This window comes from Mytilus trossulus, chromosome 10, assembly GCF_036588685.1.
Source record: "Mytilus trossulus isolate FHL-02 chromosome 10, PNRI_Mtr1.1.1.hap1, whole genome shotgun sequence".
Taxonomy (NCBI): Eukaryota; Metazoa; Mollusca; class Bivalvia; order Mytilida; family Mytilidae; genus Mytilus; species Mytilus trossulus.
Window position 1 is genome coordinate 28,112,317 of NC_086382.1, and position 20,292 is coordinate 28,132,608.

At 34.3% G+C, this 20,292-nt stretch overlaps 1 protein-coding gene across 2 annotated transcripts; it reads right to left on the reverse strand.

Moving 5' to 3' along the window:
* Positions 1-1,389: 1,389 nt before the first annotated feature.
* LOC134687153 (nucleolar and coiled-body phosphoprotein 1-like) lies at positions 1,390-13,004 on the reverse strand. 2 transcript variants are annotated; one of them, XM_063547178.1, is made up of 8 exons: positions 12,844-13,004; positions 11,557-11,612; positions 10,229-10,318; positions 6,976-8,744; positions 6,194-6,879; positions 4,664-4,702; positions 4,201-4,284; positions 1,390-3,277 (listed from the first exon to the last, which is right to left on the reverse strand). In XM_063547178.1, exons 1-8 carry the CDS (start codon positions 12,952-12,954, stop codon positions 3,119-3,121), a joined length of 2,994 nt encoding a protein of 997 aa, XP_063403248.1. In that variant the 5' UTR covers positions 12,955-13,004; the 3' UTR covers positions 1,390-3,118. The 2 variants fall into 2 exon arrangements, with proteins under 2 accessions (XP_063403248.1, XP_063403246.1); XM_063547176.1 differs by having other exon boundaries at positions 6,194-8,744.
* Positions 13,005-20,292: the final 7,288 nt, after the last annotated feature.

Consider the following 20,292-nt stretch of genomic DNA (forward strand, 5'->3'; position numbering starts at 1 on the left):
TGACAATCCTACCACATGTGTTAATTTTATACATCTTAAAAAACATCAGCATGAACAATTTTAAGACCTGAAATTCTGATTTGATAGTATTATATGCCTTGGCCACAGCTTCAAAGAAATGAAAAAAATATCGCAAGAGGAAACTAAAAGTCAATCAACAATGAACAAATTTAAGGAAATGTTAACCGTGCCTGAAAAATTAGAAACAATCCTGGTAAACTTGTCAATCCTTTAAATAAACTTATTCTAAAAGGTTACCAATTCAACACTGTAATAATATCATTGAATGTTGTTTTTATTGATATAAATATTGATTTTATCAGTAAATTAAAACCGAACTAAATATTACTTGTATTTTATATACATCTACACATTCATGGATATACAATCTGCCGATACCGGCATCTTGGCATTGCACAAGGTCATGATCTTGGTATTGCACAAGGTCATGTTTTTCTCTTGACTGTTTATGAAATCTTTACACGAAATCCATTGGATGTTGGATGTTACGGATTGATAATTTAGTCTTAGATGCATGATTTTTTTTATTAGTTGTTAAAGGCTTTTAACTAGCTGTCAGTACTCCCAGATCTGAACCTAGTGTCTTTTTGTTGTTGGGATGAACAAGTACATGTTCACATCCACTTGTATTTTTATCCATCTGATGAGTTAAGCCTTTTTCAACTGATTTTTATAGTTGGTTTTTATGTTGTAGTTACACCACTATCCAAGATTAGGGGGAGGATTGGGAATTTGGGATCCTGCTAACATGTTGAACCCCGCAACATTCTGGATGTATGTGCCTCTCCCCAGTCAGAAGCCTCTAATTCAGTGGTTGTTGTTTGTTTGTGTTACATATTTGTTTTTTTCGTTCATTTATTATTTGCACATAAATTGGGCCGCAAGTTTTCTTGTTTTTCTTGTTTTACATTGTCATTTCGTGGCCATTTATAGCTGACTATGCGGTATGGGCTTTGCTCATTGTTGAAGCCCATACAGTGACCTATAGTTGTAACCTAGTGTTATTTTGGTCTCTTGCAGAAAGTTTTCTCAATGGCAATTATACCACATTTTCTTTTTTTTTTCAAAGTTAGACAAAAACTCTGAAAAAAAGCACATTACCATAAATTGTATTCCTGCATTCAGCGCTATATAAAAGTTCTAGCTTGAAAACTAAAATATACTGTTAGACAAATAAATTGGGAATGTGTCCATGGGACACAGGTGATGCCCCCGCTTTCATATAACTTTATAAATGGACATATCTCAAGAAAGATAAAAGTGACGCTACTATAAAAAACGAAATGGCGGAAAACCAAACCTATTGCCAAATGTCAACGAGTTCAAAAGATACTTCTCAGTTATTCTTAAATAAAAAAGAAAGACTAGTTCATTGTGTACCTGTTTATTATGATCTTTTAATATAACAAAGTACAAGTATACATTCAGTTCTTAAATTAAACTCTTCCATTGTTTAACATTACAGTACCAAATGTATAGTACAGTCCAATAGAATTCTGTTCATGCAAATCAATTGTTCGTGACAAGTTCTATTGTTACACCAGACAAAATATTTGGGAAGTATGAAAATAAAATAATGTACATCTAGATGTGAACAGAACAATTCTATTAATAGTATCTATGAAAAATATGTTTTCCCTTCCCCTGAACAAACTTAATATTCTATCAGTAGTATCAGAGAAAACTGTCCAAGTAGTTTTTACTACAGGGAACTCGATGAAGTATGGTATTTGTTGAAAATACAATGGAAGAGGTAAAACACTTGTTCCTACCATGTAAAAAAGCATGGACATTATTATCCCATGACAAATAATCTAATAAATCCATAGTACCCTAACAGGCTTGGATTTATGCTTAATTGATCATAACATGATTACAAATTGACTAAGTCAACACTTCTGTACTTTTTAAGAAATGTGTCCTATTACCTGCAGTACATTATATTCGTTACCAATGAAATTCAAATGAGATTTACACATTATTTCAACATTTCTAATTTTAATATACAAAACAAAAATATTACAATGTCATTTTGGGAATGATATGAACAAAAGTACTTAAGGTAAAATGAACTTTTTCTAATCAGACATGTAACAATCAAATACTTTTTAAAATTGTATGATGTTGATTGACAATAAAGACATATAAAATGATAAAACAGCATAACACAAAAATCTCCATATAAATGATAGTCAGTGTGTGATTCATTGTTGGGGCTTTTTTTTTTTACATACTTCAAACATCACTCAAGTTGCTGTTTCAGAATCTAATGAATTATGGGTAATTACATTATTTGCCCCATAATGAACTTTTTTTATAGGTGTTTTAAATGACCTTCACTGGCTATAAAGCCCTCGTACACTTGCACCTTTATGGGCATTTAAATAAATAATTTTTACATCATTAATGATGCAAGTTTTTTAACGACCTTGACTGGCTATACAGCGCTTGCATGGTCAGCCCTGGCTTGTGCCTTTTTGGGCATATTCATCATTGGTTAAATGTCCTTTGTTATATAGGAACTATTACCCAAAATGCAATAGATTCTGAAACAGTGAATTATACGACCTATATAGTTAAGTAAAAATGACTTCATTGCTATTGCACTGAAAATAGTGAATTCTTTTCACAAAAAAACATTCATTTCTATAACAAAGAAGCACCAAGGAAATAACAAGGATATAAAATAAAAAGAAAATTCCACCTTGAAATATGGTAGGGATAAAAAAAATAATCTGTTTTTATTCAGATAAATATAAATAAAAATTATTAAATATTTTTTGAACTTTCCAATATGAAAAAAAATACTTTCCTTACATTTGTATTTGGGGGATCGTTACAAGTATTACAAAATTCAAAGGTACCACCACATGATTATTCAAACTTAACCTTAGTTTAATTCATTTAGAATCTGGAGATTTAATATGAAAGAACTTAGAAGAGTAATCCTTGAAATTTGTAACCTATAAATAATACTGTTCTTCAACAGGGACATGATTAAATGAAAAATTCTGTTTTTTAAAGAGACAACCACCTTATATATCTTTTATATACAATTCTTTTCATGACATTGATATTGGCATACAATAAATAAATGTTATTCATCATCAAACTTTATAGAATGAACACTTGTATCTATAGCTCCTCCTCTGTAGCTTCCCCTCTTTTTCTTTGTCTTTTCATGTCTAAACGATTTACCTTTTGTAAACTTGAGGTCTTTGTTAGCTTTCTCTCCCCAGGACCCATAAGCACCAGACTGAAAGAAAAATGAAATAAACAAGATTTTAATTTTCGTTTCTTGTGTAATCTGAACAAGTATAGTGGGTCTCATTGGGGTCTAAGCGTGACGCGGGATTGCCGATTTTTTGTAAGCGTGACACGTGAATGTCAAATTATTGTGGCATGAAAATGGGAAATGAAGTCTTGCGGGACCCGGGAAATGACAAAAAATGAAAATTGCTTACGTACATAGTGTAAGCGGGATACGGGAATCTGACAAAACAGTAAGCGGGATCCTGGATCGGAACCCCCCAATGAGACCCCCAGTATATATATTTGTTTGGAAGCCAGCTGACGGAAGCTACCGCCTGTGGGAATTTCTTGCTACATTGAAGACCTATTGGTGACCTTCTGCTGTTGTCTGTTCTATGGTCAGGTTGTTGTCTCTTTGACGCGTTCCCCATTTCCATTCTCAATTTTATAAAATAATTCAGATTCAAGGCTGGAATCTGTATTTATGCCGATATCACTGGTTAAACTAAATTCAGCAATCATACATTACAAACTTTCTTAATTTCACCAGCAGTAAGTTCGGTCCCATCCATAATTTGTTTGAAAGTTTGAAAACTAACAAATGATACTGGGTTATCTTTAACCCGATTGATTTAAATTGCTATAAAAGTTGATTCCCAAACTAGCATGTGATGTTTTAAGGAGCATAGTTGGAGAATGGTAAAAGTGACAGCACCCTAATTTAAATATTGTGGTAGTAAGCATTGTGTACTCATAACATTTGGTTGAGACTAGGGTAACACTTAATGCTCTCTCTCTCGAGACAGTGGTGGAATACAAATATGTTGTAGAAGAAAAAGAAACCTATAATGAGAATTCAATGGTGGTATTAATCTGTGCTCTTCATAAGTACATGTGAACTGTCCCAACAGACTACTGATTATTTACCTTGGCTTCAAAAGAGTTGTCCTTGAGTCGTTGATCCACGTCTATAGCTTCTGTTTGTACTCTTCTAAATGGAGTCTTTTTGTTCTGTAAAAAAAAAGTCATTTATCACAAATTAAATCAGTTTGGAATTTTGTTTATAATTTATAAAGCTCTCTATTTGTATTAAGTTTTGTTAGAGAATTCTTAATAAGAATATGATCCAAGTTAACATGCAATGGTTGTGTATCAACAATTACTTTCTAAGATTTACCTAGTGCTTTTAGCAGTTTTGTTTTTCGTTCTTATATCATGTATATGACAGACTTTGTTTGATTTAATTATGTTTATAATAATTAGATCGATAAAATATGTTTTAAAGTATATTGATATTTTTATATATTTTTCACACTGGTCTTTTAATGTAACACTGGCTAAAAATTTAATATTGAACACACCAAAAATAAATGATAGTTTAAATGATTACCTCTCCCTTGGAATTCTTCTTGGACGGCGTGTTGTCATCCTTCAGAAAAAAATATGAAAATTATTATAACACAAGAAACGTTGACTATTCTATCAGACATATGCTCATTGGTATGCACCATTTTTTTTATAAATGTTATTTTTTGCCAGGTTGACATTTTTTACATAGTGCCAAAAGAGCTCTAAAACCTTTCCTAACCAACTTTACAGTATGGGCTGTTCTCATTGTTGAAGGTTGTATGGCTGCTTATAATTGCCTACACCAAATTCATTAGAACGTTGGTGAATACTTGTCTTATTGGAAATCATACCAGACCAGGGATGAGGTTGATTACTTTCAAATGTAATCATGGTAATCAATTAAATTACAATTACTTTGCTAATAAAATGTAATGGATTACATTACAATTACACCTTATTTCAAATGTAATTGATTACATTACATTACTTTTCTTTAAAGTAATCATGATTACTTGTGATAACTTATGATTACATTGTATGTTGCAACATTAAAGAATTTCTAATATCTTTTTATCCACATGAAAAAGCTAATTTTGGTGATTTTTTTAAAGGCATAATTTATTAATCTTATTTACAAGAATTTAGACAAGTACAGTGTAACATGTATAATTTGATAATATAGCTATAGATAAGTGTCCTTTCTCTATGTAAAAGATATAACTTTGTAACCAGACCAGACCAGAGCTCTTATTTTAAACATTAAATAAATGAATGCATCTTTATTCACATTGAAAAAAAGCTATTTTCATGAGGCCTAAAAAAAAATATGTGTTTCCGGTAACATCATTTTGAAAATAGGGTCGGATTTTTTTGTCATTGTAAACGAAACAGGAAAAATATCATGGTTTTTCCAAGTACAGATCTGTAATTAGTTTCAAATACAGGAAGTTGGCCATTTGCAATGTTTATGAAGCACCTGCTGTGCAAATTTCTTGAATTTTAACCTATTTGGAATACCTTTTGACATTAATAAAATGTTTTACTGGCTTTCTGTGCCAGTAGAAGCAAGTTAGATAAATGTCAATTAACAGAAGCCTGTGTCAAAAACAGGGTCGGTTGATACCATTTTTTTCTTTTGAAGATCCAATAAAAAGATTAGGTTCAGAGCTAAAAAAACAGGGTCGTCAGGTTACTGGAAACTCATATTTTTTTTCTCAGCCTGAATTAAAAAAAAAAAGAATACTAAAACGGGAAAGTGTGTCAAACAAATGAACCTCTTATTTCAATATTTTTTTAAACATTGGTTCTAAATATAAATCAAACACTCTTGCTGTCTTGTCTCAGATAGCACTCTTTAATATTAAGTGTTGTTAATTATTAACAATTGCATAGCATTTTTGGTATCCTTCCTGCTTGTAGTATTTCACATGTACAAAACTCCTGAGGGAGAAATTATAAACAACAAATTCAAACACTGAATCAGACAGTGTCAATGATTTGATGAGAAAATTTGCAAGTAAACAGTTGTTTTACAAATTAATGTATGGTACAATCTTATCAAAACAATTACCTTCCCATTACTCATTGCCACACCAGAGTCTTCTCCAGAACTGCTGCCACCTTTCCCGTTCACCATGCCGTTAACACTTGGTGTAGATGTTAACTGTTTCTTTCCTGAATCGGAATCAGAACTATCAGACGAAGAAGAACTGTCTGAATCCACTTTTTTAATAGGTGTTTGTTTTGGTGTTTTCACTGTAGAATTGTTCATTGATTTATTGACTTTTTTCTCTTTCTCTGAATCTGAACTGTCTGAATCAGAAGAACTACTGTCTTTCTTTGACTTATTGTTTACACTTGTGTTCACTTTTTTATTATTAACAGACGTGTTTTTACTTTTCTTATTTGAATCTGATTCACTTGAACTGTCTGAATCACTTGAACTATCCTTTTTAGTAGTCTTAGAATTATTTAATTTATTGTTAGGTGATAATGCATTTTTTGTTTTCTTTTTGTCATCATCAGAACTATCAGAAGAATCACTGCTACTAGATTCAGCTTTTTTCTTTGTTGGTGTCTTCGCTGGAGTAGCAGCCTTTGCTTTAGGTGTAGCTGCCTTTGCAGCTGTTTTAGGTTTCTCATCCTCAGAACTATCAGAAGAATCACTGCTACTAGATTCAGCTTTTTTCTTTGTTTGTGTCTTCGCTGGAGTAGCAGCCTTTGCTTTAGGTGTTGTGGCCTTTGCAGCTGTTTTAGGTTTATCATCCTCCGAACTGTCAGAAGAATCACTACTACTAGATTCAGCTTTTTTCTTGATAGGTGTCTTGGTTGGAGTAGCAGCCTTTGCTTTAGGTGTTGTGGCCTTTGCAGCTGTTTTAGGTTTATCATCCTCTGAACTGTCAGAAGATTCACTGCTACTAGATTCAGCTTTTTTCTTTGTTGGTGTCTTCGCTGGAGTAGCAGCCTTTGCTTTAGGTGTAGCTGCCTTTGCAGCTGTTTTAGGTTTCTCATCCTCAGAACTATCAGAAGAATCACTGCTACTAGATACAGCTTTTTTCTTTGTTGGTGTCTTCGCTGGAGTAGCAGCCTTTGCTTTAGGTGTAGCTGCCTTTGCAGCTGTTTTAGGTTTCTCATCCTCAGAACTATCAGAAGAATCACTGCTACTAGATTCAGCTTTTTTCTTTGTTGGTGTCTTCGCTGGAGTAGCAGCCTTTGCTTTTGGTGTAGCTGCCTTCGCAGCTGTTTTAGGTTTCTCATCCTCAGAACTATCAGAAGAATCACTGCTACTAGATTCAGCTTTTTTCTTTGTTGGTGTCTTCGCTGGAGTAGCAGCCTTTGCTTTAGGTGTAGCTGCCTTCGCAGCTGTTTTAGGTTTATCATCCTCAGAACTATCAGAAGAATCACTGCTACTTGATTCAGCTTTTTTCTTTGTTGGTGTCTTCGCTGGAGTAGCAGCCTTTGCTTTTGGTGTAGCTGCCTTTGCAACTGTTTTAGGTTTCTCATCCTCAGAACTATCAGAAGAATCACTGCTACTTGATTCAGCTTTTTTCTTTGTTGGTGTCTTCGCTGGAGTAGCAGCCTTTGCTTTTGGTGTAGCTGCCTTTGCAACTGTTTTAGGTTTCTCATCCTCAGAACTATCAGAAGAATCACTGCTACTAGATTCAGCTTTTTTCTTTGTTGGTGTCTTCACTGGAGTAGCAGCCTTTGCTTTAGGTGTAGCTGCCTTTGCAGCTGTTTTAGGTTTCTCATCCTCAGAACTATCAGAAGAATCACTGCTACTAGATTCAGCTTTTTTCTTTGTTGGTGTCTTCGCTGGAGTAGCAGCCTTTGCTTTAGGTTTAGCTGCCTTTGCAGCTGTTTTAGGTTTATCATCCTCAGAACTATCAGAAGAATCACTGCTACTAGATTCAGCTTTTTTCTTTGTTGGTGTTTTCGCTGGAGTAGCAGCCTTTGCTTTAGGTGTTGCTGCCTTTGCAGCTGTTTTAGGTTTATCGTCTTCAGAACTATCTGAAGAATCACTGCTACTAGATTCAGCTTTTTTTTTTGTTGGTGTCTTCGCTGGAGTAGCAGCCTTTGCTTTAGGTGTAGCTGCCTTCGCAGCTGTTTTAGGTTTATCGTCTTCAGAACTATCGGATGAATCACTACTACTTGATTCAGCTTTTTTCTTGGCTTGAGTAGTTGATTTAGTGACAGATGTTGTTGCTTTCTTTGCCTTCTTTTTATCCTCTTCATCAGATGAACTATCGCTAGAACTACTCTCTACTTTTTTGTTTTTTGCTGCAGGACTTTTTCCTTTTGGTGTAACAGCTCCTGGTGGTGGTACATTGTTATATGATGGCTGTTTTTTCTTGGCAGGAACTTTTTTTGATGATTCATTATCGGAGCTTTCAGAATCTGCATCAGAATCAGATGTACCGCTACTATCATTGTTTGCCTTCTTCTTAGGTGCAACAACAGGTTTGTTACCAGTTTTTGGCGTTACAGCTACTTTTTTCACTGCTGGTTTTTTAGCAGAGTTATCATCAGACGAATCGGAGGAACTAGAGCTTGATGACTGTCTTCCTCTTTTCTTTGCTGGGGACTTATCTTTGGGTTTTTGAGCCTTTTCATCTTCCGAGTCACTGAAAATTAATATTGTATACATTTGTAATTATTTATTTTTTATATTTTGTTGGCGAGCTGGACCTATGGAATTATAGAAAATGGCATTTTTGTTTTTGATAGACTTTATCAGAATGAATACCTTGTGAGCCTGCTTGGGAATATATCATTTAAAATTCTGCAAGCATTCATATTTTATTGATGTTTGCAAACAGGTTTTCCCCTGGGTCAATTATTTTTTTCGCCACCTCTTTCGCCAAAACAATATATTTTTCACCACTTTATTATTTTTTTCGCCAAGTAACACAATATATTTTTCTTTTAAAATTTTCCTTTTTTTCAGCCCCCCCCCTAAATAAGAAGTGTTTTTTACAAAACGAAGCATCTTATCACTTGAAATTGATCCCTCATGTAAGGTGTAGTCATTACATTGAAGAGTTACTCTCATGCCAACCTTTTGAATATATTTCTTCATAACGACAGTTTTCTATTCTAGACCATCGTAAATAAGTAAAACTATATGCTGGAAACATGTGTGCCACTGAAACGACTTTGGAGTACCCACTCAAATCAATGATCTATATGAAAGTTAAATGATAAAGTTCTAAATCAGAGACCTTTCTTGCTTTTGAACATTTTCCGTCATAACAACAATTTTCTTTTCTGGACTATCATTAAAAGAAGGAGAGGCAGCGTAAAAATTTTGCTTCAAAATTAACACATGCGTCGCAAAGTGGTTAATAGTTCCCTTTTGTGACATGTGACAGAAGCCATTTAATCATATCATTTTGTCATATTATAACAATCAACACCTTTATTAATTGGTCCTTTGATGTCGATAGCTATGAGTGCAATCAGCTGATTATTGATTTTCTGTCAAAATCTTAACGAGTTCAAGGTGAATTCCGAGTATTCTCTGATTGGTAAATTCAGAGAAACCCGAAAAAAGTAAATAAACAAGATGGCTGAAAATAAATCGTTTTATATATTTCTTTCGCCAAATTCTTTCGCCAATGACGAATTTTAATCGCCACAATTATTATTTTTTCGCAAATTGCGAAAATGGCGACCGCCAGCGGAAACCCTGTTTGCAAATAACATCTTCGAAATAGTGATGCTATGAGAACAGTTTACAGATTACATATAAAAAAAAAGATTTGTTTTTTATTAATTTTGGATGAAGGTTATGACACCATGATCACCGACACATATTGCCTAGCTCAATTAGAATTGAAATTTTATTGACTAACTTGTATGTGCCTTCCAATCTCTGATATATTTATCTTTCATATTTTGATTCGTCAAATATCTAAAAATCTTGGCCATTCATTTCTATTCTTTTTATTACTAATAGACATAACCTTTTTAAAATCTTCATGTCTGAATACACATCAATCCTAACTCAGGTAATGGTAAAACATGGGATAACACACAAAGATTACGGCAAATTATGGCAATATTCTACTATCTACAATCTACATTGTATGTAAACATGATAAAGTACCTGCTGTCTGAGGAATCTGACGATGATTCAGTCTTCGCCTTTTTGTTACCAGAAGTGGGCGTGTCTCCATTTTTCCTCTTTCCATTAGAACTGCAATAAATATATATTACATTTATATAAATAAAATATGTATTGAAAGAAACATATTTTTAGGTTGTATACTAATTTTGGATGTTTTGCTATCAAGTCTGTTAAGTTGACAATAAATTAAATTATTTGTCCAAATTTCCTCTGGATAAAATATTGGCACAGTTTTCGTATTTCTTCAAGTAGTTTTACCCAGATTATTTAGTTAATCTAAAATGGTTAACATACATTACATTAATAGTAGGGAAGATTAATTACAGGGAGGGCCTGAAATAATAATCTTGAGCAATTAGCAGTGACCAATTTTAAAATCACTTTTCAAGACAAATTTCAGTGATTAGAAAACCTTGCATTTTTTTTATGCATACAATGACTTCAAGTATGTACATTTCGACAACATTTTGATTTAAGCAGGAAATAAAATTTAAACTATAGGATCTAAAGAGCCAGTGTCACTTACCTTGGTCTATGTGCATATTAAACAAAGGACAAAAATGGAAAAATACATCCCTCAAAATTGTGTTTTGGTGATGGTGATGCATTTGTAGATATTGGCCCACCCCTGTGAAACCATTTTACTTTACTAATCACTCTTGCTGTTAACAATATATATATCTATAATGCACTTAGCCCAGTACTAGTAGTTACAGAGAAAAACATTTTATAAAAATTTACCAAAATTTACCAAATTTATGAAAATTGTTAATAAACAGCTGCGCCATGAGCACATGATACGCCCTTTGGCCTGTGTGAGAAGTTTTATGAAATAATCACTTAGAAATGTATTTCGCTTATATCAAATACATAAGAGGGAATAACTCTCATGTGGAGTCTCTGTATAGCTTTAATTAAAATTAAAATCGTTATCCTGAAAATGTAATGAGCAATTTGATAAAATAAATTTGTCGTAATCTGTTATGGTTGCGAAGAAGTAGTTGCCACAAGAAAAACAGTGTTTGGGGAGATAACTCTTACAACGTAAAGTATTTGGTTACGCCTTTGTCAATTTTTAAAGTGTATAACTATACGATATCATATTCCAAAAAAAATAATAATAATAATAATAAGAATCAGAACAAAATCTAAAGGTCTTTCCAAGGAAAAGTGGAGACCTAATAATGAAAATTTTATCTAGCAATGTCCATGATGTCACTGTATGTCTTCATAAATTTGGAGACCTGGTGAAAAAAATAAGGAATTGTTCTAATGAAGTGCATTATCTCATGTATATGGTACATTACCTCTGCCATGTTGTGTAAACGTCTTCCAGCTTTGGTGAACCTTTAGGTGGTGGGTTCTGCAAAACAAAAAAATGTGTATAGTTATAAAAGACTAAACGTTGAAACATTTCTCAGTTTTATTTAGCTTCATGTAAGGACAGAATTTGATAGCTCTCTATTCTCAGATTCTGACATCCTGGCATTTACATTTTTCAGGGGGTGATGCGAACAGGAATCCTCTAGATTTTTCATCTATTTGAAGGTGATTACTGATTATTTATATTGACGATTATATCATCATATATCAATTAAATCAATTTGTATTAAAGTCTATGGAAAATCTAGAAGATTTTTATTCGCATCACCTCTCATAACTATTAACACCACTGGGTCGATACCACTGCTGGTGTACGTTTAGTCCCCGAGGGTATCACCAGCCCAGTAGTCAACACTTGGTGTTGACATGAATATCAATAAAGTGGTCATTTCTCTAAATTTCCTGTTTACAAAATTTGAATTTTACGAAAAACTAAGGGTTTTCTTATCCCAGGCATAGATTACCATAGCCGTATTTGGCACAACTTTTTGGAATTTTGGATCCTCAATGCTCTTCAACTTTGTACTTGTTTGTTTTTATAAATATTTTGATTTGAGCGTCACTGATGAGTCTTATGTAAACGAAACGCGCATCTGGCGTATTAAATTATAATCCTGGTACCTTTGATAACTATCACTACTCTCAACATTGTTTACATAACACAAATTCTAATCATTGATTGGTCAGTTACATGTTGTGATGTCACTGCAGATCTAAAATTACCATCTGGTCATCCAAGGGTTTTTGGTTGATGGGTTCCATAACTTTGTTTACAAAGTTTTTAAAAATTTATAAATCAGGTATATTTTTTCTTTATATCAACTGTTTCAAATTTTAAATGTTTGCCTTTCATATCAAAATCCAGATCAGGTATGAAATTACCAACTTCCCAACCGACCTGCATCTCTTCAGTTGGGATATACTTTGTCTTACCTAGACCCTCCCCCTTTTTGTATTTATAATAAAGTAGTTTTTTTTGGTCAGATTTAAGCCAAAATTATATGCTTGAATCCATTTTTTCTGACTGATTGCCATGAAGAACACATAGAACCATAAAGAAATGGAAGTAGGCTAGATACGTCTCCTCCTTCAGATCGAGGAACTCGCGTGCTCATGTAACAACACAACCACGTGTTTTCTGTTTTCCTCGGAAGTTTGATGCAGATCTCTCACTATGGTAATACGAGGAACTTTAAACACTTCAAACTTACTACTTTGAACTTTTCCTTTAATTGTTTTGCTCCATCAAAACATAAATCTTTCAGATATTGGTAGACAAAAGGTAAAACTTCTTTTTTCTGAGGTTCACCAGCTGTAGCCATTTCGAGACCACGCAAATCAAAGGACCGGATGTTAATGAGATAAATAGAAAGTCGAGTCGGTGATAAATCCGGCATTTGTGACTTATCGCATTGATGATCATTCTACATCTACATCATCAGCACATTGATGGCTATACGTCGCCCGGCGCATCGCAAACAGACACCTAATAAAATATAATAACTAATTTTGTGCAATAATTCCAAAATAATTTTGTGCAAAACAAAACAAAAATTAACGCATTTACATTATTTACAAACAGGTTAGATATCTAAATATACTGACTCTGGATCAATATTTTAAACTGATCCAGGGAGTTAACGCTGATGATGTTTTGTGGGAGTGAGTTCCACAGTACAACAGTGAATGGAAAAAAGCTGTACTTGAAATAGTCTGTTCTTGTGCTAAATGTCTGGTATTGTAATGGATTAGTGAATCTGGTGTTTTTGCCCGGCTGTGGTAAAAGGTAAAGAGATTTTGTAAAGCATAGTGACTCGATTGATGTTTCTGCGAGTTTCAAGTGACTTCCATTGAAGATGGTCAATCATGGAAGTAACACTACTGGTGTTGTGGTATCTGTTGGTGACATAGCGTGCTGCCCTTCTTTGTACTTTTTCAATGTTGTTTTTTTGTTTTGGGGTGTGAGGTGACCAAACTGAAGAGCAGTATTCTAAATTAGAACGTACCATGGATTTGTATGCCAAACTTTTAGTTTCTTCCTGGTTTATTTTCAAGTTTCTTTTTAGAAAGCCTAGGATCTTATTTGCTTTTGAAGTTATATTATTTATGTACGTGTGTATCCCAAGACATGTTGTGAGAAAGGGTGATACCAAGATATTTTGCAGTGCTGACGGATTCTAAGATGTGGCCTTTTAATACATAATCATGTTTGAATGGTGACTGTGATCTTGTTACAGTGAGGGAGTTGCATTTTTCAGGATGGAATTGCATACCCCAAGTTTTTTCCCAATTGGCTAGGCAGTTTAGATCATTTTGTAGTATGGTACAAATATCTTGTTTGTTTGTTATGTTTCTGTATAAGATACAATCATCTGCAAACAAGCGTGTTTTTGATGTTACTGCTGCAGGTAGGTCATTAATGAAGATGAGAAAAAGTAGTGGACCCAAAACTGAGCCTTGGGGCACTCCACTTACCACAGGCATTTGACTAGATACCTCTCCGTCAAGGGCAACCTGTTGCGTTCTGTTACTAAGGAAGGCTGATACCCAATTCCAGGTATTTCCCCTTATGCCATAATTATCCATCTTCCTTAATAACTTTTTGTGAGGTACCTTGTCAAATGCCTTGGAGAAGTCTAAAATAATAAGATCAATTTGTACACCATTATGGAGGTTACTAAGTAGTTCATGACTTAAAGTAAGTAGCTGTGTTTCACAGCTGCGTTTTGATCTGAAGCCATGCTGATTGTCCACAAGGATGTTATGTGTGTCCAGATGTTTTAGTATGTTACTTACAACAATGTGTTCGAGCAGTTTGCAGCAAATGCATGTTAGAGAGACAGGTCTGTAATTACTGGCTAGATATTTTTCGCCTTTTTTAAAAATAGGGATCACATTTGCCTGTCTCCAGTCTGTTGGTACATCTCCTTTCAAAAAAGATGTGTTAAAGATGAAAGCGAGATGTGGTGTAAATTCTGGTGCAAATTGTTTAAGAATCCGTGCTGGTATTTCGTCTGGACCTGTAGCTTTAGATGGATCAAGATTTTTCAAAAGTGTTTCTATGCTATTTGGTGTTACATGTATTTCTGCCATAGATGGATAGTTGTCGGAAAGAGTTGGTATTTGTTCTTTATCATTTTCAGGTGTAAAAACAGAGTGGTATTGTTTATTAAGTATTTCAGCTTTTTGTTTTGTGTCGTCTACCAGCATACCTTCAGATCTTAATGGTGCAACTCCTGAACTGTCTTTTTTGGTGGACCTGATATACAATTCCAAAATTTTTTCTGTTTTTGCGAGATTTGTAAGCTCTCGTCGTAACAAATAATGTTTTCCAGATATGTCCAGTAAGCTTTTCTTGTCTCTTTCTGAAGCAGCTTTTTTGTTTCCCGGTACTGTTCATTTATTTTACTATGTGAGTCTGTTTTCATTTTTTTTAACAATTTGTTCCTTTTTCTAATCAGTGACTTTATTTCTTTATTAATCCATGGTAATTTTTGTTTCGTGTTATTAATCATTTTAGTAGGGATTGACTCTTCCATGGTTTTTAATACCTTTGTTTTGAAATTATCCAAAAGTTCGTCCATTGTGAGATTTTCTAGGTTTGTAATACTCCTAGATCTCATTGATATACTCCGAGATATACTCAGTCCTAGGGGAATATTATCAACTATTTAACCAAAAATAAATCTATTTGTAGAGGACATATTTATAGTATAATGTAGAGCAAAATTCAAAAGGTTTTTAATATAGGAAATATATAGTCTCGTATGATTTTAATTTTAGTTTCTTGACGGTGTACAATTTAAAAATTAGTATATGGCGTTCATTATCACTGAACATCAACTAGTATATATTTGTCTAGGGGCCAGCTGAAGGACGCCTCCGGGTGCAGGAATTTCTCGTTACATTGAAGACCTGTTGGTGACCTTCTGCTGTTGTTTTTTCTATGGTCGGTTTGTTGTCTCTTTGATACATTCCCCATTTCCATTCTCAATTTTACTTTGGAACTCCTACCGTAATCACGGTGCAGGGGCGGATCCAGTCATTTTAAAGGGGGGGGGGGGTAAATAAATCTGTAAGGGGTCCTTCAACATAAATATATGGAATTTAACACAATGCATTTATCAGAAGAATCAACCCAGGCTGTAAGGATTAGCTAAAGGGAAAATCGAGTCAAGATAAAAGAACGCAGATAAATCCCCAAAACAACATCGATTTGTTTGTAAAACTCATTGCATTAACTGCTTGATTAGGTAGAATTAGGTATTGACAGTTCACTTGGAAACTCAACATATACCCTCTTTCTTAATTATTAATATCAGCAATCAAAGACGGGCTTCAAAGTTATTGTGAAACTGCCTTGTCCTTTAGAGTACGTATACAATCTTACTCTCTTGAATCTTCAAATAGTATTTTACTTTTCTACACTTTACACAAGTATTCCTCATTCCAAAGTAAAAAACAAATTAAAAGAGTTGGTATTGCTTTGTTTCATAAAACAGAACGACCAACGTATCTTGTCTTAGGGAGGGATAAATCCTACTTTCACTCTGATTCAAACAAAACATTCTTTGAAACTGACATTATCAAGATGCTTGATTTCTTGATTGACAATATATTTGTTACGTTTGGAGGACGTGTTTTTCAACAGACTGTCAGCATTCCAATCGGAACCAATTGTGCCCCTCTTCTTGCCGACTTGTTTATTTATTATTATGAGGCTGACTTCATACAGGAACGTCTTAGGAAGAAAGATAAGAAGTTTGCAATATCCTTTAACTCTACTTTCCACTTTATTATTAGTCATAATAAATGATGTTCTTTCACTGAATAATTCAAAATTTGGTGACTTTGTTGAACGCATCTATCCCATCGAACTAGAGATAACGACTTACATCTAGAAATTGACAATGAGGGTCGGTTGAAAACGAAAAAAGAGATGATTTCAGCTTTACAATTGTGAACTTTCTATTTCTAAGTAGCAACATTCCAGCTGCACCTGTATACGGGGTATATATCTCCCAATTGGTACGATATTCCCGTGCTCTCATTTCCTATTATGATTTTCTTGATAGAGGAATGCTGCTCACAAGGAAGCTATTAAACCAAGAGTTAATATGGTTCATATGAGCATTTACCACTCTCATGTGCCTAGGCAATTACATTATTAAAGGTTTAGAAATAAGATCCAGATGTGAACAAAATATATGAAGTAATACACTATTTTATTGCTATGAGATTTAATATAATAGTTATATAAAACACATGTTGTGTTAGGCTCTGATCCTGTCCATAACATTATAGTATGGTATTAGTGTTCTGTTTTGCTTTTTCCAATCATATTGTGTTGTAAATGATGATGCCCTTTATGGGTTCTTGATTAGATTAATAAAATTCTTATCTTATCTTATGGTGAAGTTGAAATCATCCCTTTGTAAATTTTACGGATGCTACCACGAGTTTGTTGACCGTTATGGAATAACCGTTTCACAAATGATATCGGATATGTTCCTTACGTCGTTACTAAAAATCCCCTTCCCTTTCATGAATGTGACCTACCGAATTATACTATTTACCGAATTTGTTTTAACATGAGCAACACGACGCGTGCCATATGTGGAGCAGGATGTGCTTATACTCGTGTTAACAGTGATTTATAATTATGAACATGTCAATGATAACTCAAGTCAACACAGAAGTGCTGACTACTGGTGATACCCTCGGGGAAATAAATCTCCACCAGCATTGATATCGACCCAGTAATACTAAATACTAAACTTGTTCAGAGGGTATGATCTACACGTCTCAATCTGTTATCTAAAAATACTACCATCGCTAACATTTTTAACAATAAACATCGTGGTTACCCTTCTATCGATAAGTGTCACGCCAAAAAATGACTTACATGTCCCCGTCTTTCCATCAACAATACGGTAAGGTCCACGTTTAATGGTCGCACATTTTCTTTAAATTTTGAAACTGATTTTACTTGAAAAACAAACAGTATTATTTATTTACTCACATGAAACAAACCGGGGTGTGGTATTCAGTACGTAGGAGAAACTGGAAGATATTTATCTAAACGCACTCAAGAACATCTGTATCGTTTTAAAAGACCAAATAAATTCAAAAGCATCATTTACCAACACCTTAAGAAGCACAACCATCCTTTTAAATATTTAGCAGTTCAACCTTTAGAAGTAGTAAATAAACAGCCTGGTGAATCGCATTCAAAGTTTCACGGCCGACACTTGGCTAACCGAGAGATAGGTCGGTTAATCTATATTGAGTATGCGGCTATATCGGCGGTGGGTCTGTTAATCGGGTTGGCTAAAGTCTGTTAATCAGGTGTTATCGTGAAAATCAGTGCAAGGTCATTTTGTTTCATTGTATAACTTTTTCATTATATTTATATCATAAAAGCTATTCATGTCTGACAAAATGATTTGGAGTACTGAATCCAGTGGTGTAATTCTTTTTTTTTCTAGCTTCAATAAACGATCTATAAAATGAAAAGGCGAGTTACTCATCGGTAAATTTATACACATTTTACACACACAAAATGTACACAAAAATGACAAGTTTATTGAGTTTACTAGCATGCAATCTTTTGAACATCGAAAACAGACTGGCATTATGTTTGTCTACCACATTAACATCAATATGTGAAAAATCTACACGAAAAACTATTTTGGTGACATAAATCAATTATTGATAAAAATATGGTCTGTTAATGGGTCGGATGTATAAAACTCGGTCTGTTAATTGGTCTGTTAAGAGTTATGAATGACATTACTAGTATAATTTAATTTATATGGGGTGTTTTCTGAATAAAGGGATAGGCTGAAGATTAGTGGCTAGAATATATGGAAACAGAACATGAACAATGAAACACAAGTGGAATCTCATAATTGATAGAAATAATTTTAAAAAGTGTAAAATCAAAGTAATATTAATTTCATCAAAGAATGGTCGCATATATCATGTGGATTCTGTTTCATTGATATGAATTGCACCAATTTGTCATTTACATAGTTAACAAGCACATAAATTAGAGATAAACTTCGTAATGTTTTGATTTTTTTTTATCAAATGAACTGAAATATGTTTATAATGCAAACAAAAATAGACAAACCTTTCAACATCAACCTTTCTCTACACCACCTTGAATGTCACTCGATAGAAAAACAAACACGTCTGTGGACTGCGAGTCGACTAAATGACTTACGATAACATAGGAATACATCATTACTCGAAAAATAAAATTAATATTATAAAATTGTGATTTACAGGAATGTAAAATTGTCTTGTTGTTACACATTAAATCAGCACCCAACACTAATATAAAAAAAACCTTACTAATGTCTATTTCTTGTTTTGAACCACGGTTTAGAACTTAATTGGTACAGACATTTCCTTAGGCGGCAGAAAATGAGAATGATGACTCGGTACAAAGGAAAATACATACCGGAAATAAACTCCTCATAGATACCAGGATTGAAATTTGATATGTGCGCCTTATATTTACGCCAGACACGCGTTTCGTCTACGAAAAACTCATCAGTGACGCTCGAAAAAAATGTTTAAAAGGCCAAAAACAAAATTGAAAAGCATTGAGGAACGTATGTTGGCGGATGCTGTGTGTTTGTTATGCTGCATACAAATTTCCTCGGGTTGTAACGTTTATCAAGCGTATTTACTTTCCTTCAGTGGCTAGAGGTATAGGGGCAGGGTTAATATCTCATAAACATGTTTATCCCCCCCTCCGCAATTTTTCGCCTGACCCAAGTCAGGAGCATCTGGTCTTTGTTAGTCTTATATGATTTTTAGTTTCTTGTGTATAATTCGGAGTTTATTATGACGTCCGTCCATTATCACTGTACTAGTTTACATATTTTTAAGGGGCCAGCTGAAGGACGCCTACGGGTGCTTGAGTTTTTCTCAACATTGAAGACCCATTAGTGGCCTTTGTCTGTTGCCTGTTCTATGGTCGGGTTGTTGTCGCTTTGACACATTCCCCATTTCCTTTCTCAATTTTACCATTGTATTTCGACGTACTTCAAACTTATGCAACGCGCTTTGAACGATTACGCAAGCCTCGGTCACACCTTACCGGATAGCTCGAACGGACGCCTAACGGATAAAAAAAAAGTTATCCGTTGACAAAATTGTTATCCGTTGGGAGTCCGTTGGTGTACTAACGGACATGTAACGAATGCCTAACGTACACACAACGAACATTGAACGTAGGTGAAACGGATACGTACCGGACAGAACGGACGTCGAACGTACATCCAACGGACGAGTACCGGATAAAACGGACACCTAACGGAAGCGTAACGGATAAAACGGAAGAACAAAATATTCTGAAAATTAAAGGCAATAAACCATCTAAAAATTAAAGGCAATAAACCATGAGAAATTTCAATTGGCATTTGTCCGTTTTACATCCGGTAGGCATCCGTTTTATCCGTTATCCTTCCGTTAATGTCCGTTTCACATCCGTTTTATCCGTTAGGCGTCCGTTAGGCGCTCGGTAGACGTCCGTTGGTGAATTGGTCTACCGGATCTCCAACGGATGCATAACGGACACGTAACGGATACAAAACGGACGAGTACCGTACAAAACGGACGCCTAACGGACGTTCAACGGACATTTT